The sequence below is a fragment of the Heloderma suspectum genome, chromosome 1 (assembly GCF_057233095.1).
Source record: "Heloderma suspectum isolate Gila_16-S chromosome 1, 16-S_ref, whole genome shotgun sequence".
NCBI classification, from domain to species: Eukaryota; Metazoa; Chordata; class Lepidosauria; order Squamata; family Helodermatidae; genus Heloderma; species Heloderma suspectum.
Genome location: NC_139458.1, coordinates 261,556,336 through 261,574,449, shown reverse-complemented (window position 1 = coordinate 261,574,449; position 18,114 = coordinate 261,556,336). Strand labels below are relative to the sequence as shown.

Here is an 18,114-nt window from a genome sequence, read left to right as displayed (position 1 = left end):
ATTCTTCAGTACATATAGTAGCAGTATATTATTTATTTCTTTGATTTATACCCTGCCTTTCTACCAAAAATGGCACTCAACACAGCTTACAAAACAATTTAAAATAGATTAAAACAATAGAACACATTAAAATACAATAAAAACATTACAAAAAATAACGTATATTGGAAAGGATCTAGGTGTCTTAGTCAATGATAAGCTGAACACGAGTCAGCAGTATGATGTAGCTACTAAAAAAGTGAATGCAAGTTTAGGTTGTATTAACAGGATCATGAGAAGTAACGGTTCTTGTGATAAGCTTCTAACAATAATGCCTCTCAGAGTTGTTTAGTCTTTCAGTTCTTTGAGAAAGCTAAATATTTTTCCAGCTAGGCACCAAACAAGAGATAGCTGGCTCATCACAGGCGCTAAGGTTTTCTCAAAGGTATTCCCGGTCTCAATTAGTGCCCCCAACAGAAAACATGCCTGTATGTTGCCCAGCTTCAAAAACAGGACTCCTCAGCATCTCCTCCACCCTCCTTGTTCTTTCCTCCATTCTTATATCTTGCCCATTGTTGCTTGGGCACATTAGCTGCATGTGGCAGCCAGCTCCCACTTCCTTTGGGAGTGCCGTAATTACTTTCAGGTGGGGTTGTGAGGCTAGCCAAACTTCCACACTTCCATGGCCTCTCACATACTCCTTCCCTGAAAGAAATCACCCCTTCATTCCCATTGGCCACTCCTGAGTTTGACATCCAATGGGACAAGAAACCTGCATTACTATGTTTACTTCCAGACCTGTGCTTCACTGTAAAGGTTGCAGGTCTATCATCCACCACTGTACCCGAGCATTGTGACAGCTCATGGTGTGGAGCCAATGGAGTTCTGCATGGTCTGTAATTACAACAAAGCGGTTGTTCAGCAGATAGTACTATAAGGCACACGTAGACCACTTCATAGCCAGACCTTCCTTTTCTACTGTTCAGTAGTAGCATTCTCTACGGAACAGTTTCCTACTTAGGTACAGGACTGGATATTCTACTCCCTCATATTCCTGAGAGAGGACCACTCCAATTCCTACCTCTGAAGCATCGATGGCTAGTACGAAAGGTCTCTCAAAGTCCAGACCTTTGAGGACTGGAGGGTGCACTGGTATTGAAAGTACTGTATCCAATGCTTTTTGACCCTCCCCAGTCCAAGGCAGGGGTTCATCCACTTTCTTTTGAAGCAAAACTGTTAATGGAGCTGTTAAAGTAAATAATAAGGGTACAAATCTACTATACTAACCCATCAATCTCAACAACTGTCACACTTGTTTTCTGTGTGGATAGAATGGGAAGGTCTTGTAAAGCCCTTATTTTACTTGCTACTGGCCATACTTCCCCTTGTCCCATGAGATAACTTAAATACTGAACCTGGGGGTCTTTACCACATGGCATTTAGCTGATTTGAGATGTAGGACTGCTGCCTCGATGGTTGTGAAGACCAACTTCAGATGATGATGATCCTCCCATGCTTTGCTAAATATAATCACATCAGCAGTGTAAATAGTGGCACAATCTTGAGAGGGAGCCAACAAAAAAAATTACCAATCTTTGAAATGTGGCTGTCACCCCCTTTAACCCAAATGGCATTGTCCTGAACTGGTACAGGTCCCATGGAGTGGCAAAAGCCATCTTAGACCAAGGTGTGAGAGGAATCTGGCAGCACCCTTTAGTCATGTTTAAAGTGGTCAGATATCGAGCTTCTTCCCGATGGTCTAGTAAGGTATCTACCCATGGCACAGGATAGGCATCAAAATGAGAGATCTGCTTCATAGGTCTGAAGTCGAAACAGAGTCTTATAGCATCCCCAGGCTTTGGCACAATCACCATTTATCTATGCCAAGGACTATGGGAAGGCTCTATCACCTTCAGCCAGAGCATCTCCTGCACCTAAGTTTTTTACTGGCTCCCAGAGTTTCCTTGGTAGAGTGCTTGAAGGAGTTCTCACCACCTTGCCAAGGTCAGCCTGACTCTCATGGCATATAACTGGTGTCCATCCTGTCTAGGGATTTCAGAGAATTTCTCCACGAATCTCGGGGAGGCCAAATGCCAGCGCATTCGGCCCCCCGAAATTGGTGGAGAAACGGTCTGCCCCCCCACCCCCCCACGGGACTTACCTTGTGCGAATGTCCCTGGCGGCGGTGGTTCGGCGGCAGCAGCTGGTCTTCTGACCGGCTGCCGCTGCCACCATTTCCAAGTAAAAAAAAAAAAAAAAACACGTGATAGGCTACGTAAAGATTTACGTAGCCTATCATGGCTAGATTTTTAAAAAACACCATGATAGGCTACGTAAATCTTTACGTAGCCTATCACGGCTGAGTGAAGAAAAAAAAAACCCGCGCGTATGCAATAATACCCCTTATTTTCGCTGTAGTCTACGTAAATGTTTACGTAGACTACACGTGCCAAAATAAGGAACGCAAATGGCGGCACCCATGGGTGCCGCCATTTGCGTACACGCGGGTTTTTTTTTTCCTCACTCAGCCATGATAGGCTACGTAAACATTTACAGGGATGCAACACCATTTGCGTCCTGGCAGGACAGGAGGATTCGCGGCCGGAGGGATGGGGCACCTCCCCCCCGGCCAGAATTTCAGTGGGGACGGGGCGCCTCTCCCCCCAGCCAGAATTTCAGGGGGAGGGATGGAGCGCCTCCCCCCCACTGCGAATCAAGCTTCGGGATCAGGTAAGGGACTTTTGTACATCCCTAATCCTGGCAAGGTAAAAAAACAAGGCCCTATGTTTTTGCAGGAGGTAGGCAACCTGCTGCTACTGCTCTTCTGTTAAATGTGAGGGGTCTACAGCTGGTAAGACTTCCTCCCCTTCCTCTTTTCCAGGAAAGAAACACTCTTCCCGAGGAGGAGGACAGAGTCTCAGGAGAACCTCCCCCTCTCTCCATTTTTTCAACTGATTGAGATGCATGTTCATCACCTGGGACTGGGCCCATGCCATCTTTACCTGTCTAGTTTCTGCAGGACTTCATAGGGTCCTTGCCAAGGGCCCCCCTCAGTCCTCCCAAGTACTGTGCATGACACCCCAACACCTTATCACCAGGTAATAAAGTTTGGTCTTTGGCATGGCGATCATAGTATTGTTTTTGGCGTTGCTGTGTCTCCTGTAACTGTCTCTGGGCCACTTTACTCATATTAGACAACTGTGTCTACAAGTCTTGGATATATGGCTCCACTTCCATCTCCTCTTGGGATCCCAAACCCACTTGTCTGCCAGTAGTGCCAAGGATCCTCGCACCTTATGGCTATATAATAACTGAAATAGGACCTTCTTTAATTATGCTTGACGCACCTCTCTGATGGCAAATGTAAGGGGATGCAGGTAACGATCCCATTGGGCATGGTGCTCATCTGTACACTTATCATAGATGTTAAGGTTTGATTAAATCTCTCTACCAACCCATCAATTGAAGGTGGTACACTGATGTTTTCAGACGTTTTATTTGCAGCAGCTGGCAAAGTTGTGTGAACACTGAAGACATAAAGCTCCTTCCTTGATCTGTAATTATTTCTTGGGGTATTCCTACCTGCAAAAATAGGTTCACTAGAGCGCTTGCCACCCCAGGGGCTTTCTTAGACCTCATGGGATATACTTCGGGAAACTTAGTTGCAGAGTCCACTATATTACTAACACAAAGCGGTTCCCCCTAGCGGTTCTAGAGGGTCAATGAAGTCCATTCCTATTTTTGAAAAAGGCTCCCCCACTATGGGCATTAAATGTAAGCAGGAAGCCGAGAACTAGCCTTCTGACCATGCTCACAGGTGCTGCAAAACGTCTTCACACCTTCCCCTATAGAGGGTCAAAAGAAGTACCCCAACAATCTTGCTAGTGCTTTTGCTATCCCAAAATGACCTACCCATCTAGAACTAAGGGCCTGATACAAAGGCCTCTTGTCTACACCTACGTGGAAATAGTATTTGGCAAACTATTTGCCTTCTTGGTGAAGAGTGGGTCACCCTCCATAATACTCCATTCACCAGTTTAAAGTGTGGTTCTCTCTGGGCTCTTCTTCCATTTACAACCTCTCCTTCCCTTATAGCCACCATGTCCCTTATCGTTTGTAAGGAGGCATTTTGCATTTGCCATTCTCGAAACTCTGGATCACATCCCCAAAGAGCAGCAGAGGGACTTCTTGTGATGTAGAGGTTCCTTCTTCTCCCACTGGTTCTGAAAGAAAAGCAGCTCCTGCCCCTCTCTCTTGTAGGATACAATTTTCTTCCAGTATCTGTTTCTAGTAAGGAAAGTCTATTCCCAAGGGTACATTACTGGATAAGTCTGATGTTACTGACACCACTAAGGAGTCCTCATATGGTTCAACCTCTATGGTTGTCAGCACAGAGGGCTGACAACCCTTATCTCCATGAATACCCTTCAGGGCCTGAGGACCCCATTTAGGGATCCCAGAAGGCACCAAATCTGCCCTCACTATTGTAACGGCACTTCTTTTATCTAGGAGAGCTTTTACGGTCTGGCCCCATAATTGAGCCTGTACCCACAAAGGAGTGTCTCCCTTTGCCTTCACACAACGAGTCCATGTTGCAGACTCCAGGTAATCACATTCCATCATGGGGCAATCTCTCCAATACTGTCCAATCTGCCCACAAGTAAAACAAGGTCCCTGTGACTTATCTTGAGTTGGGATCCTCTCTGTTGGGACCCTTTCTTTTCCTGTTTCCCGGGTAGGGATGCTTCCTTCAGCTCCCCCTCCTCCATTCATAGGAGTCTTTCCCTTCCATGTGGGCAAAGTATTATACCTGGGTAGGCCTTTCCATTCCTCGGCAGGATCAGGACCCCGAAGTTGTCCTCTCTTACCTCCCATATATCTGCCATCTGAACCTCTGGGCCATCTCTCTTCCATACTATCTCCACCCAGCTTATCAGTTGTTGTCTTTTCTAAGCCACCAAAAGGCGTTTCAGCGGCTAGACAATTGTCCATAAGACCAGTAGCATTTTCCAACTTGGGAGGATGATGGCATATGACCAAAGACTGGCATTTAGGTGGCATCATTAGCAAGAATTGTTCAATAACAACTTTGTCCATTACAGCATCCCCATTTGGACCTGCAGGTTTTAACCACTTCCATGCCAATTCTTCTAGGGCAGTGGTAGTTTCATGGCAGGTCTCTCCTTTGGCCCTGACATAGCTCCTAAACTGTTGCCTGTACGTTTCTTCAGTTATTTGATATTTAACCAAAATTAGGGATGTACGAAAATTCTGCCACCAATCTCGGGGAGGCCGAATGCCAGTGCATTTGGCCCCCCGAAATCGGTGGCGGAATGCCCTGCCACCCCCCCGCCCCCCGGGACGAGACTTACCTTGGGCGGATCTTCCTGGCGGTGGCGGCCGGTCTTCCGACCGGCTGCCGCTACCACCATTTCCAGTTAAAAAAAAAAAAAGTGATAGGCTACGTAAAGATTTACGTAGCCTATCATGGCTAGGTTTTTTTAAAAAACCGTGATAGGCTATGTAAATGTTTACGTAGCCTATCATGTCTGACTTTAAAAACAAAAACGCGCGTACACAAACGTAGACTAAGACAGCGAAAATAAGGGGGAACGCAAATAGCGTCCACTATGCTATTTGCGTTCCCCATATTTTCGCCGTCTTAGTCTACGTAAATGTTTACGTAGACTAAGACGTGCCAAAATAAAGAATGCAAATGGCGGCCATGGCCGCCATTTGCATACGCGCATTGTTGTTGTTGTTTTTTAAGTCAGCCGTGATAGGCTACATAAACATTTACATAGCCTATCACGGCTGAGTGGAGGGATGCAAACGGCGGCGGCTATGGCCGCCGCCATTTGCATCCCTGCTAGCCAGTGACCGGATGTCCGGCTGCTGGCAGAGCCGGCTGACGGCTCCACAGAATCCCTGCGGAGCACAGACGGCCGGCCAGGATTCCGGGGGGGGGGGGGGGGAGGAACGCAGCGCCTCCCCCCCAGCGAGGATTCCAAGGGGAGGAACGCCTCCCCCCCAACCATAAACATAATCCGCGAATGTGCTTTTCGTACATCCCTAACCAAAATGGCTGCTTTTACCTTGTTATAGTCTCAGGCATCAGCAGTATTAAGAGATCTGTATACTGTTTGGGCCTGTTAAATAAGGAGCTAGCAGAGATGCCCATTGTGCTCTCAGCCACCTAGCCACTGCAGCTATACACTCAAAGGTCACTGGAGAAGCTTCTATATCATCCCCCTTGGTCAACCTTGTCAGCTTAAAGATTGTATTTGGTGCCTGTTCTGCTACCAATGGAGCCATTGGCCTTTTTAAGGTCATTTCCCTTACCAGGGCTTCCTGCACTGCCTGTTGGCTCAATATACTAGCCATTACAACAATTCTCCCTGCGATTTTGCTATCTATTCACTAAACGCAGCAAAATCAATTTCACTCTTTTTTCTCCCCTGGGTTCATATTTCTGAAAACAGGGAATAAATTCTTCCCTGTATAGGCCACCACTTGTGATAAGCTGCTAACAATAATGCCTCTCGGAGATGTTTAGTCTCTCTCAGTTCTTCGAGAAAGCTAAATATTTTTCCGGCTAGGCACTAAACAAGAGATAGCTGGCTCATCACAGAGGCTAAGGTTTTCTCAAAGGTATTCTCCAATTAGCGTCCCCAACAGAAAACTTGCCTGTATGTTGTCCAGCTTCACAAACAGGACTCCTCAACATCTCCTCCTCCTCCCCTCCTTGGCCTTTCCTCCATCCTTATATCTTGCCCATTGTTGCTTGGGCTCATTAGCTGCATGTGGCAGCCAGCTCCCACCTCCTTCGGGAGTGCCGTAATTACCTTCAGGTGGGGTTATGTGAGGCTAGCCAGACTTTCACCCCTCCGTGGCCTCTCACAGTTCCACTCTATTCTGTGACGGTCAGGCTACGTCTACTTTGTCCAGTTCTGGGGGCCACTTTTGAGAAGGACATTGACAAAATGGAAGAAACACAGATGAGGGGACAGGATGGTGAGCGGTCTGGAAACCAAGTGCTATGAGGAACAGTTACAAGAGCTGGGTATGTTTTAGAGCTGTGCACAAATGGCCTCTTGAAATTCTTCATCCTGTTTGTGGGCAGAGAAACCGTTAGGACAATTTCACTCACTTTCTCCAAGGGAAGGAGAAATTCTCCAACCGTTCTCACAGGTAGGGCTCACCATTGGCAGGGGACGTAGCACAGCTTCTTCCTTTTTTCCTAAGGGTTTTGTGTGTATGTGTGCGTGTGCGCATGCTGCCACTGTAACTGGCAACAGCAGCAACTGTGTTGGCAACCTGACGCCTATTTTGCATCCTCCACAATACCCTATACCTAGCATTGTTCTGGGGCATTGTGGGGTGGGGGGCACAGGGGGAAAGCCACAACCACCCTAAGAGAAGAAAATTTGGAGAAAATTCTGCAAGGTAGTATTTCATTTCCAAAGTGGTAAGAAAAGAAAAACTCAGAACTTTTCTGAGAAAAATGTCTTCTGAGAAACGTTGGGTCAATTCTGGTTGCCATTCTTCACGGTTCAGCACCTTTCCCGGGGTCTTCCAAATTTATGAGGGATGATTGTGAATACATTTTCCCCAATTTAGATTCTTATAATACTGCTACTTCCCTAAAAGCCCTGTAGAAGGTGTGAGGGCAGGACTATGTCCAGCTTCAGGGAAGAGGTGGAGTTAGTGCTATGTCAAATCTGTTCTCCAATTTCCGGAAAGTTTTCTTCCCCCACTAAAGAGGCTTCCATTTTTCCGTCTTCTTCCCCCACTAAAGAGGCTTCCATTTTTCCGTCTCATTCTCAAGGCATTTTATAGTTTATCTTAAATTTATTTGGGTGGTGTTTTTGAGCTTACCAAATCACTGTGAGGTGGCAGAGGGTGCTGTGTGTGTGTTTTCTTTCTATTACGCTTCTTTCCATTGCTCTGCAGCCTTCCCAGCTGCCTACACTTCCTGGTCTGTAAAGCCCTATGGGAAGAATTACTTCAAGTGTCTTCCCCTGGGCTTTGTGTGGGAAGTCAAGGAGATTACAGGCTGCCAGAGATTGTACAATGAAAAACAGGACACACATGCATACTCCTCAGCTACATCATAAGGTAAGTACAAAAATCTCGAATTCAGCCTCTGAGAATTTCTCTAAAAGTTTCTTCTCCTTTGAATTTCTTTTCCAAAGCAATTTATTTTCTATCAAATTGAGTGACAATAGTAAAAAAATGTGGAATAATTTTTCAGCACAACACTAGTATGTTTAGCCTGGAAAAGAGAAGGTTCAGTGGATACATGATAGCTGTCTCTGAATATCTGAAGGACTGTTCTTGGTTGCTCCGGAGAGCAGGTAGAAATTTTTCGCAGTTGCTCCAATGGGTGGAAATTTCATGGAAATCGTTTTTGGCTAAACATTAGGAGAAACTACCAAATGGTAAGAGCTCTGACAGTGGGATGGTTTGTCTTGGGAGAGGACTGGAGGTGGTTGGCTCACCTTTGCTAGAGGCTTTTTTGATGTAGATGCTGGACAGCTACCTCTCGGAAACGTTGGAGTTGCATTCTGCATTGCAGATCCTGCATTAAGCAGGGTGTTGGATTAGATTACCTTCACAACCCCTTCCAGCTCTACAGTTCTATGCACTGGCTGCTAGTTCATTTCTAGGCCCAAATCAAAGTGCTGGTTCCTACCTTTAATGCCTCATGCCTTTAATGCTGGAGTCCTGATTATCTCAGGGAGTGTCTTCACCACCTGAAGCTCCCTGGCAGTTATTGCCTTCTGATGAGGCCCTGCTCCAGACTCCATCCCATGGGGAGACTAGATTAGTCTCCATCAGGAGCAAGGCCTTTGCTGTTGCAGCCCCTCCCCTATGAAGAGATCTTTGTACTTCCTTATCTCTGCTGGCTTTCTGATTGCAAGTAAAATCCTTTTTATTTCAACTGGCCTTCAGAACTGACTGCTCTATTTCTGGTACTGTTTTGCTATGTAGTTTTTCTTGTTGTTGTTTGTATTTGCTTATTGTTTTAGTGTTTCATTTTAACTTTGTAAACCGCTGGGCTATATTTATGAAAGGAGATATATAAATATTTTAAAAGAAATATAAAAAGCTGTGGGTGGGTGGGAGAACCGGATATTCCATCCTGATCTTCCTGAAGGAAGGTCAGGATAAAAATGTGATACAAGAAAAAAAAGTTATCTTCTAAGACAGAAGATAAATATAACTAACTCTGGATAACTAAATTTAGATGAGATTTAGTAGATTAGGGAAAGGCTAGAATAATAAAGATTGGCTGAAGACTGGTAAACCAGCGGGACACTGCTGTAGTGTCTCTTATAATAACTATTCTGTCCTCCCCGGATAGTGGCATTCGCACTTTCCGCTACTACACCCTCCACCCTCACATCCTGCCTGCCAAAGTCTTGCTCGCCACAACCACACCCTAACCTCTCTCCCCCCCCGCGCACGCACGCACGCACACACTCTCTCCCTCTCCCCCCGCTCTCTCTCACTCTCTCTCTCACGCACACACGCACGCACCCTTCGTGTACTCTTCCTCCCGCTCACGAAAGGAGCGATAAACTCGAGGCCTTCGTAGAAAGAGAGGCCCCTCAGGGCCGGAAGGAACGGGAGAGGCGCTGAAGGCCGCAGGGGGGGCCCTCGACGCTCGCCTTCGTCCCTGGCCGCAGGCGGTTCTCGGTGTGTCGCTGGCCAGGCCGCAGCCTCTGTTTCCCTCCCGCTCCGCTTCGGAGCCGAGCAAAAGAAGAGGGCCGGGGCAGGCGCCTCCTCCTCCAGCGCAAGAACCGCCCGCCGCCCCCGAGCCAGGCTCCGCCCCCGAGGAGCGCCTCGAGGGCTGTTTCGGGGCCGCCATTGGGCCGCCCGTCCTTCAGCCCCGGGCAAAAGGGGGCGGCGCTGGAGGTAGTCGCTCAGCCGGGCCGCCGAGCCGAGGAGCCTGTCGCGCCCGCGCCGCCCGCCAGTCGCTCAGCCAGCGAGCCAGGGGCGGGCGCACGGCGGCGCCTTCTGCGGTCGGCGGCTGGCGCTCCACAGGAGGCCGCTGCCAGGCGAGCGGAACCTCCCGCCTCGCCCCGCCGCCTGCTGCTTTCTTCCTCGCCTCCCCCCGCCATGGCTGAGGCGCCTCAGCCCGTGGAGACCGACCCTGACTTCCAGCCGCTCGCCCGCCCTCGCTCCTGCACTTGGCCGCTGCCCCGGCCGGAGCTCGCCCCGTCCAGCCCGGGACAGACGCCCGCTCCGGCGAGGGCCGTTTCTCCGTCCCGCTGCGGGCGGGTCGCGGCCCTGTGCGCCTCCTCGCCCGGCGGCGACTTGCTGAGCTTGCTGGAGGCTGGCGGCGGCGAGGGCTTCGAGGCGGGCGCGGGCGGCTCGGCTGCTGCCGGGGCGGGAGACCTCGGGGCTGCCGGCGGCTGCCTCTGCGGGGACTTCCCTTGCCTCCAGCACCCGCAGCAGCAGGCGGCCGGGCCCGCCTTGGCCTCTGTGGCGGGACCTCGCAAGAGCAGCTCGTCCCGCCGCAACGCCTGGGGCAACTTGTCATACGCGGACCTCATCACGAAGGCCATCGAGAGCGCCCCCGAGAAGCGGCTCACCCTCTCCCAGATCTACGAGTGGATGGTCAAGAACGTGCCCTACTTCAAGGACAAGGGGGACAGCAACAGCTCCGCCGGGTGGAAGGTTAGCGAAGGGGTGGGCGGTGGGCTTTGCGCTCCCAACGCTACGCTCGCAAAGTTTGCTTTGGCATGTAGGAAAAGTGGAAGGACGCAAGCTCTGTTTTGCTGCTAACGATCTGCGTTGATCGGGGGTGGGGGTAAGGCCAGCAAATCGGAGGATGGAGGTGGAAAGCGCAGGACCATTGCAGCATGATCCCCTCCCCTTCCCCAGCCCGGCAAATCTGCATATGCAGTGGGGTAATTGCCCCGCTTGTCCGCCTGCATTGCTTTTTCCTTTGGTTTGCGCCACTTGTGTACTGACGCTGGGGCATGCTTGGGTGGTGGGTGTTACGTGGGGTTTGTTTTCTTCTGTTTTCGATCTGCACGACGAGTTTCAGCTCACGATGATCGCAACTGAGGCGTAGCGAACCGGGAGACCGTTAGGCACTTACAGATCTGAGCAGGGGACAATTCCCCAGATAGTTTTCTGCCTTCCTGCCTTTGTCAAAGTTAATAGTGCTGGATGTGTAACTCGGTAGGCAGCTGGCTTGCAAGTACAGCTGTGTCATTTCCTCTGGCAGATTTGAGAGGCCCCTAAAAGTGACGGGGAATCAGCCCTGCAGAGCATAGTGGTGGGGCGCCTCTCGGGCACTTCAACAGTAGGCAGTTTGCTTGCTTTGTTCCACTAAGGTGTAGTTGGTGATAAATTGAATAGGTTACAGGTCTAGATGTAGGAACATATGTGAGGTTGGTTGGTACCTTGCCATATTGCTTCCGCATAGTTTAGTACTAAGACAGATGCCTGTGCGTCCCTTCCCTGAAACCTGTTACAAAACATAGCAATTGCCATCTTCTACACAAGCTAGCTTTGAGAGACTGTACATTCTAGTAGAAACAAATATAATAACTCAGTATCTCAGAAATGTAAACTTTCTCTGTGAAAGGAAATAGTTGCCACACACCTGTTTATTAATAACATATCTTTGAACCGATGCCCCCCTGGTATAAAGAAAAAGAACATGTTGTGACTCTTAACCTTTTGGTCTTCCTTACAATAGGTAAAATGTCAAAAGGTATAAAAAAATTTATAGTTGATCTTTGGGGTAGATAGCTTCTGATGGACCCTGAACTGGGCACTGGCCATGTAGGTAGTGTGGGATCCATTATACTATGGATATTGCATGCAGGATTTTCCAGGAAAACTTAGTTTTGGACAGAGCAAAATGGTATTTACTAATATTTATCGGCAAAATGGGAAAATCTAAATTATTAATAGAGTAAGCAAAATTACTGCAGATTGGCAATGGATTCCCTGTAATATGGTTTGATAATTGAAAATAAAACAAAAAAGAGTCTCCAGCTGAACAACTATGCTAAGGGTAAGTAACTGCCTGGCAATCCCTGGGTCAGATTTGGCAGACGAAAAATAGGAATGCAGATGAGCACAATGTGATAATGGGATTTGGCAGCAGGCCATTTTCCGGGAGGAGATGGGGTATTGGTCCTTCCATACCTCACTCCCTTAAAAAGAAAAAAGAAAAAAAGTAGCTGCTGACCAAGGTGCTATTTACTAGGTACCCCAAACATAAAATTACTGTGTGAGTTAATGTGATGATTTATCAGCAGTGTGTTAGTTCAGCAAATGAAGAAGGGAAATTTCCAGATTCAGGAATTAAGTTTTAAGTTTTATCTTAAACTAACTGCGCAGTTGATACAATTCCTTGTCTCTTGAACTGGCTAGTTGGACTGCAGTTCCAGCAACTGGACTTCACAAATACAATGAAACATGCCAAAGATTTTCATTCTTCATGAATCCCAAGTTTTAAAAAAAGCTTTTTACTTGGGGGTGGGGGTGGAGAGAGCAGCTTTTTTACTCCGTTAAAATCTATCCTGGTAAATACTGTGTCACATGCAAAGCTGTGCAAGGTCTACATAGGCAATACTTCATGTGCTGTTAGGCTGCATATAATTAGGCCCAAGTAATTGCCATGCACTTAGCTGATGCCAAACTAAAACTGGACTTGGACTCATTCCACAAAATTTGCTTTGTGCAGTCTTCATGTGAAACCTGCCTTTGACAAATCATGAGAAATAATGATAATAAGCAGCAGCCATGAATTATGGCTTCCCTTCTCAAATATCTCTGCAGCTCTGAGGGCTTTAAAAGTCTGCTTGTTTAATTTAAACCGGGGATCTTAAGAGACTGTGAAATTTACAAGGCTCATACAAAAATAGTTTGTGGTCTTCATATTGTTACTGCATCTTGCAACAAGCATATCGGACCTCTCACTAATTTGTGAAGTAGTCCATTTGAATGAATTAATAGGTGCACATGACCTCTGTTTGATGCTAGTCTCTACAAGCGGCGGTGGTGGTGGTGTGTGTGTGTGTGTTGGGATGATCACAAGCAGCAAAAGTTCTGAGGCCCATAAAGAACTTACATTTTCATTGTGTGAAATTATTCAAGAAGTTAACATTTTAAATTTGCATTTGCTTTTAAATTTCTGTTAAGCAGTTTCTCCATGTTTATTCTATACAACGTTACTATTGTAAAGGGAGTTGGGGAAGGAGCTGTAAGGCACTCTTGGTTATTATGTCTTGGGGCACCTTAAAGACTAACAAATGTATTGTGGCATAAACCTTTGTAGGCCAAAGCCCATTTTATGCCACAGTATATGTGTAAGTATCTAAGGTGTGACAAGGCTTGGTCCGTTTCAGTGAAAACAAACAGGGCTACCCTCTGCAGTTTGTCCCAGTGAGGGCTGCTTGTACTGTGAGCTTGTTCATGAAGCATCTGCATTAACTGAATCTTGTAATGTTTATGGAAAGTACAGTGATTGGTGTGTTTACAAGCAATGAGCAATCTGCATGTGGGTTGCATCCGATTGGTGTCACTCTGCTGACGGAAGGCTCTTTGATCCAGTGGAGGCTTCCACTTCATGGGAGGTGATGTGGGGACTGCAGGGGGAAGGGGGAATTGCCGAAAACACCTCCCTCCCTGTTCCACTGATGGAAGCCTCAGCTGGATCAAAGAGCATTCTGTCAGCAAAGGAACACCAATTGACTACAACAACTCTGTGTCTTTAAATGTTTGTACTAATCTTTAATTTAATATTTTTGGTGAATCTTAATCTACTAAATCTAATCTTAGAGACAATGGCTTATTGTAAATTCTGGGAAGAGATTAAACAACATTTCATTTTGTCCTAGGAGTGCCATCCAGCCTGTGTACATCAGTTTTCTTGAGACCTCTGATACTACTTTTTCTAGCCTGCCCAAGGGGTGCTCTCATAGCACTCTTCTCCATCCTTTGTACTTAAGCTGTTTGGAATACCATGGTTGTTATAGTAGGTTCATATGGGGAGCCTCTGAGGACAGGATTTGAGTCTGGGTCAGGGTTTTGGTTGCGCAGCATTCACTTAGCATGCATGAGGTATGAATGCTAATATAGATTTCAGTGTAACTTGAGTATGTATTTTAGCATTCGTGGAAAACTACTCTCCATTCCTACTGGCAGTTATGTGAATTCTGGTTAAGTAAATCTGAATAATCTAGTTTTACTCGTTCTCTGGACTGAAAGAATAAGGCAGGAGTATAACTGGTTGCCAAAATAGTATCAGTATACGAATGTGAATTAGATATCTCAGTTTTCTCTCTGTCTGTGTATGCAGGGGAGGCTGTGCAATAAAAATACAGATGCTCTTCAGTTTTGAGGGATCTGTACCATTCCCATAGGAAGTACTTCTGTTGCCTGAATATTTCCATTTTCCAGCACTCAAAGCATAGTATTTTGTCACTGAGGGAAAGTGTGGTTCTTCCTGAAGGTTTAATTTTCATTAATCTTTAGAGGTTGAGTACTAATGTGCTGTGCCCTTAGGCACATGAGCATTTCTACCCCATTTCATAACCACCTTCTTCTTTAAAAAAAGAAACCTTTATTTAGTCTTGGAAAGCTATGATCTGTCCGCAGTGCTAAAACACACATCTTCCCCACCCCTTTAAAGCAGCAAACAGCAATATGGCTATCCCCACTCTGGTGCTTCAGAAGTTCACAGGTGTAGTCAACAGGTCTCCAGCACTGACCATAGATCTCTTACTGTGACCACTTGTGCCTGCCTGGCAAGCATAAAGTGAGAGCCCTCTTTTCTTTTTGGAGTCCTTCATACATTACAGATAACTTTAGGTGTGCAAGTGGGTGGGGGGGATCTCTCATGTTATGCTACGCAGGAGAGACGGACCCTGCTTCTCTCTGAAGTTCTCTGGCACATGCAGAGAACTTGTGGGAAGGGAAAGGTCAGTCTCTCGCTTCATGCGAGGCTACGGAGCTTCCAGAGGGCTCTTAGTGCTACCAATTAAAGGGCATTGCGCATCTCTTCTGTCTTTTCCTCCTTAATGGGTTTTTTCTAGTAAGAAAAAAGATGGAAGAAGTGGTGGGAAAACACGGGAGAGCAACACATTGAAGACAACATCGTCTGGACCCTCTGTGGTTGCACAATAAAAGCCTTGTCTGGAAGTTGCCCCTAAAGCACTGAGAATCTTTCACTGCTGTCTTTAAAGCCCATTGTGAAATGAACCCTTTCCCTCTTGGGAGATCTCTGCATGTGCCAGAGGCATAGACATAAGAAAGTACTTTGCTGACAATTCCTTTGTCTGCAAACCAGATTTCCTGGTTACTTTTGACGCTATGACTATCAGAGTGGAAAAAGTGACAGCCGCTCATAAGAAATCATGTAGAAACCCATGACTTTGCAGTGATTTGACAACATTGTCTCCCTCTCATCTTGCCCTCCAAAAAGTAGAATCAAAGCCAGAAGTACATATTCCTTTAAACTGTGGTTATATTGTGTGGGGGAAATACTAATATGTTACTTAAATTGCCCTGGGAATATTTCCTATGTTAGGAAGGGACAAATAAACTGCCCAGTATTATTATCATGATATTGAAGGTGAGGTTGGGAGATATTATGGCTATTTTGTAAGTTAGGCATATTTCATTCCCATATTGCAGATGTGAGGCAGGGGGTGGGGGGTGGGCTGATAGTTGTTTACAAGAACCCTTTTTTGTGGTCCAGTGGTGGTATTCTGCAGGTGGGGGTTGGGATTACAGTCACCTTGTATTATGGTTCCCACATTTCAGATGCAAGCTGAGGTTGATAGTGATTTATAACAACTCTCTAATAATCAAGGTTTTAAAATTGTTGCCTATTTGAACTATACTGGTGCAATATAACCACTGCAATACTACACAGAACACACATGCTATCAAGATGCAGATAGAGAAAACAATTGCATAATACAATATATAAATGTGTCAGAAGAACTGATTTTGCTAACTGTTCCGAGTTTAAGGGCTCAGTCCTATGCATGTTTAGACAGAAAAGAAGTCCTACAACTTCCAGGATTCTCCAGCCAGCATGGCTGGCTAGGGAGTGCTGGGAGTTATAGGACTTTTTTTTCTGTGTAAACACGCAAAGGATGATAGGATTGCACCCTAAACTGCCTGAAATCGTTGCATAGTCGTCACACTGAGAATGGACAATACAGCACAAGAGATCCCATAGAAAACTTTTGTCAGGTTGTGGCAAAGGTAAACCTAGTTAAACTGCCAACTCCATTACCCTCCTCACAAATCCAAAGCAAGATCTTAATTGAATGCAGGTGCATTGTGCTTTTACCTCTCTGACAGAGATTAATGGAGATGCCAAATCAAATCAGAAGGAAATGGGCATATGTTACTATTGAGAAGAGTGTGCTTATTCTGTCTCTATGGCCAGAGGACTTGAAGGTGGGTCAATGATGACTACAAATTCTGATTGATGAGCAAGGCCACCAGAATTCTGGGACCACTGGTTACCACCATTCCACTAGGGTGGGAACATTCAGACTCATAGGGCATGCAGAAGCCTTTGTAAAGCATGGAATGGCAGGTTGGGGGGGATGCTTGCGTGCTTCACAACGCAAGCGACAGGGGGACTCCTTTTGACAGCCCTCTCTAAGACCAGCAAGTCCACTGGGATATTGTACTGGGGACAATATCATTTCCCTAAAAACCAATAATTTTTAGGAAAAAAAATACCGGTTTTGCTGTGAGGTTTTAGGCATTTAAGTGTAGAACCTTAGTTTGAGGTACCACCTGTCTCAAGAATGTTGACAGTGAATTGTTTAGTCCTGGATAAGCTGCTGTGCAGGAGAAATGCTAGGGTGTGATGTAATGATTCAAAACGTACAGATACTTGATCTCAAGCACATAATTTTCTGGAAGCAGAATATCTGATAGATTCAGAGAGTTTTAAATTCATATTTGTAAATAAACAAATAGAGTCTGTTATTCCTTAAGCAGGTAGAATATCTGAGCTTTATCTAAAAGATTAGGAAGAATTTTGGCCATGTAAATAAGCCTACAAAAATTACTAGCCTGCAAAAATGTTTACTAGTGTGCTGGGGGCTTGCAGAGAAGGGACAGAGAGCTCTTCCCTTTGCAGTTGCCGGCTGGATTTCTTTACTGGGTGTGGAGGAGGGAGCTTCCTTCTCTGGCAGCCTGCTTGGTGTCCATGTTGGGCACAAAAGAAAGACGGTGCACCCTGCCCCTCTCCCACCAGCCAGCTCACTTGCCTGCATGCAGTTCCTTGTTGCCTCTGGCTATCAGACTAATGCTGGAATACAAGCCTGGAATATTTACTGCTTTGTTAAATGTCCAGCTTCCTTCCAAATACAAAAAAGAAAGGAAAGAACTTCAAAAAATTGTGTTGCAGAATTTCTCTTTGTGCTGCCATATTGAAACAAAAGCAAGGCATGTGGATTAAGAGCTCTTACTTTTTGTGATATTTGGAAAAGTGTTTATTTATGATTTCAGAAAAACTAATAGCATTATGTTTCCTCACCTTACTTTTTATTGTTTAATCCTCTAGATCAGTATTTAATGTTGTTTTGCATTCTCTTGCCAATATGCCCTTTTATTCTTGTGGTAATATAGAGATTATAAAAACCAAGGAATATTGAATAAATGGAAAGTTACAGAATAGACTGAAACTTTGGAATAATACAGGTTTAGTTTTTCTATACGTGTTGTGTTGAAGAGACTGTGATAAGGAGTCACAGTGCTGTTTAAGAAACTGCTCTTTATCTGGAAATCATGTCTGAGGGTGCTAATTAGAATGAGAACATGAATGTGACTTTGACATTTATCTGCTGCTGCACAGCTTGAATTGCTATGGTGCTAATAGTAGCTTTCATTCTGTGTCATAATGGGCATAATTGAAATGAACTACACAAACAAGGGCCCTAAATGGGGACCTCTTAGTTCAAAAAGTTCAGGTGGTCTGGCATTAAATTCTTCTATGCTACTTTCTTTCCAAGGCCCCATCTACATGAGCCTTTTACTCCGGGGCTGCTGTGAGCTGAGGACCTTTGGGACATACATTATGCCGCAATTGCCACTTCACAGCCTAACCATGGTTTTCACAGGGAAAATGCA

At 46.0% G+C, this 18,114-nt stretch overlaps 2 protein-coding genes and 1 long non-coding RNA gene across 4 annotated transcripts in view; 1 reads left to right on the top strand and 2 right to left on the bottom strand.

Annotated features, from left to right (window-relative positions):
- Window positions 1–6: 6 nt before the first annotated feature.
- On the bottom strand, window positions 7–9,828 carry LOC146359032 (uncharacterized). The gene is made up of 3 exons (XR_014786510.1): window positions 9,523–9,828; window positions 1,395–1,499; window positions 7–873 (listed from the first exon to the last, which is right to left on the bottom strand). It is a non-coding gene; the product is annotated as an uncharacterized LOC146359032 (long non-coding RNA).
- On the bottom strand, window positions 4,169–5,623 carry LOC146359033 (uncharacterized). The gene has a single exon (XM_084826310.1). It carries the CDS (start codon window positions 5,524–5,526, stop codon window positions 4,267–4,269), a length of 1,260 nt encoding a protein of 419 aa, XP_084682436.1. The 5' UTR covers window positions 5,527–5,623; the 3' UTR covers window positions 4,169–4,266.
- The window catches only part of FOXO1 (forkhead box O1), a 54,590-nt gene continuing 46,113 nt past the window's right edge, over window positions 9,638–18,114 (top strand). Inside the window, exon 1 of one of the 2 annotated variants that reach the window (XM_084826257.1) lies at window positions 9,638–10,665. In XM_084826257.1, the coding sequence (XP_084682383.1) occupies window positions 10,105–10,665 (561 nt within the window). In that variant the 5' untranslated portion in view covers window positions 9,638–10,104. The remainder of the gene's footprint in view (window positions 10,666–18,114) is intronic. The other variant, XM_084826248.1, reaches the window with a different exon arrangement.

Coding starts and splice junctions, on each gene's coding strand:
- LOC146359033 (XM_084826310.1), bottom strand. CDS start 5,526: ATGATAGGCTACGTAAACATTTACATAGCCTATCACGGTTTTTTAAAA.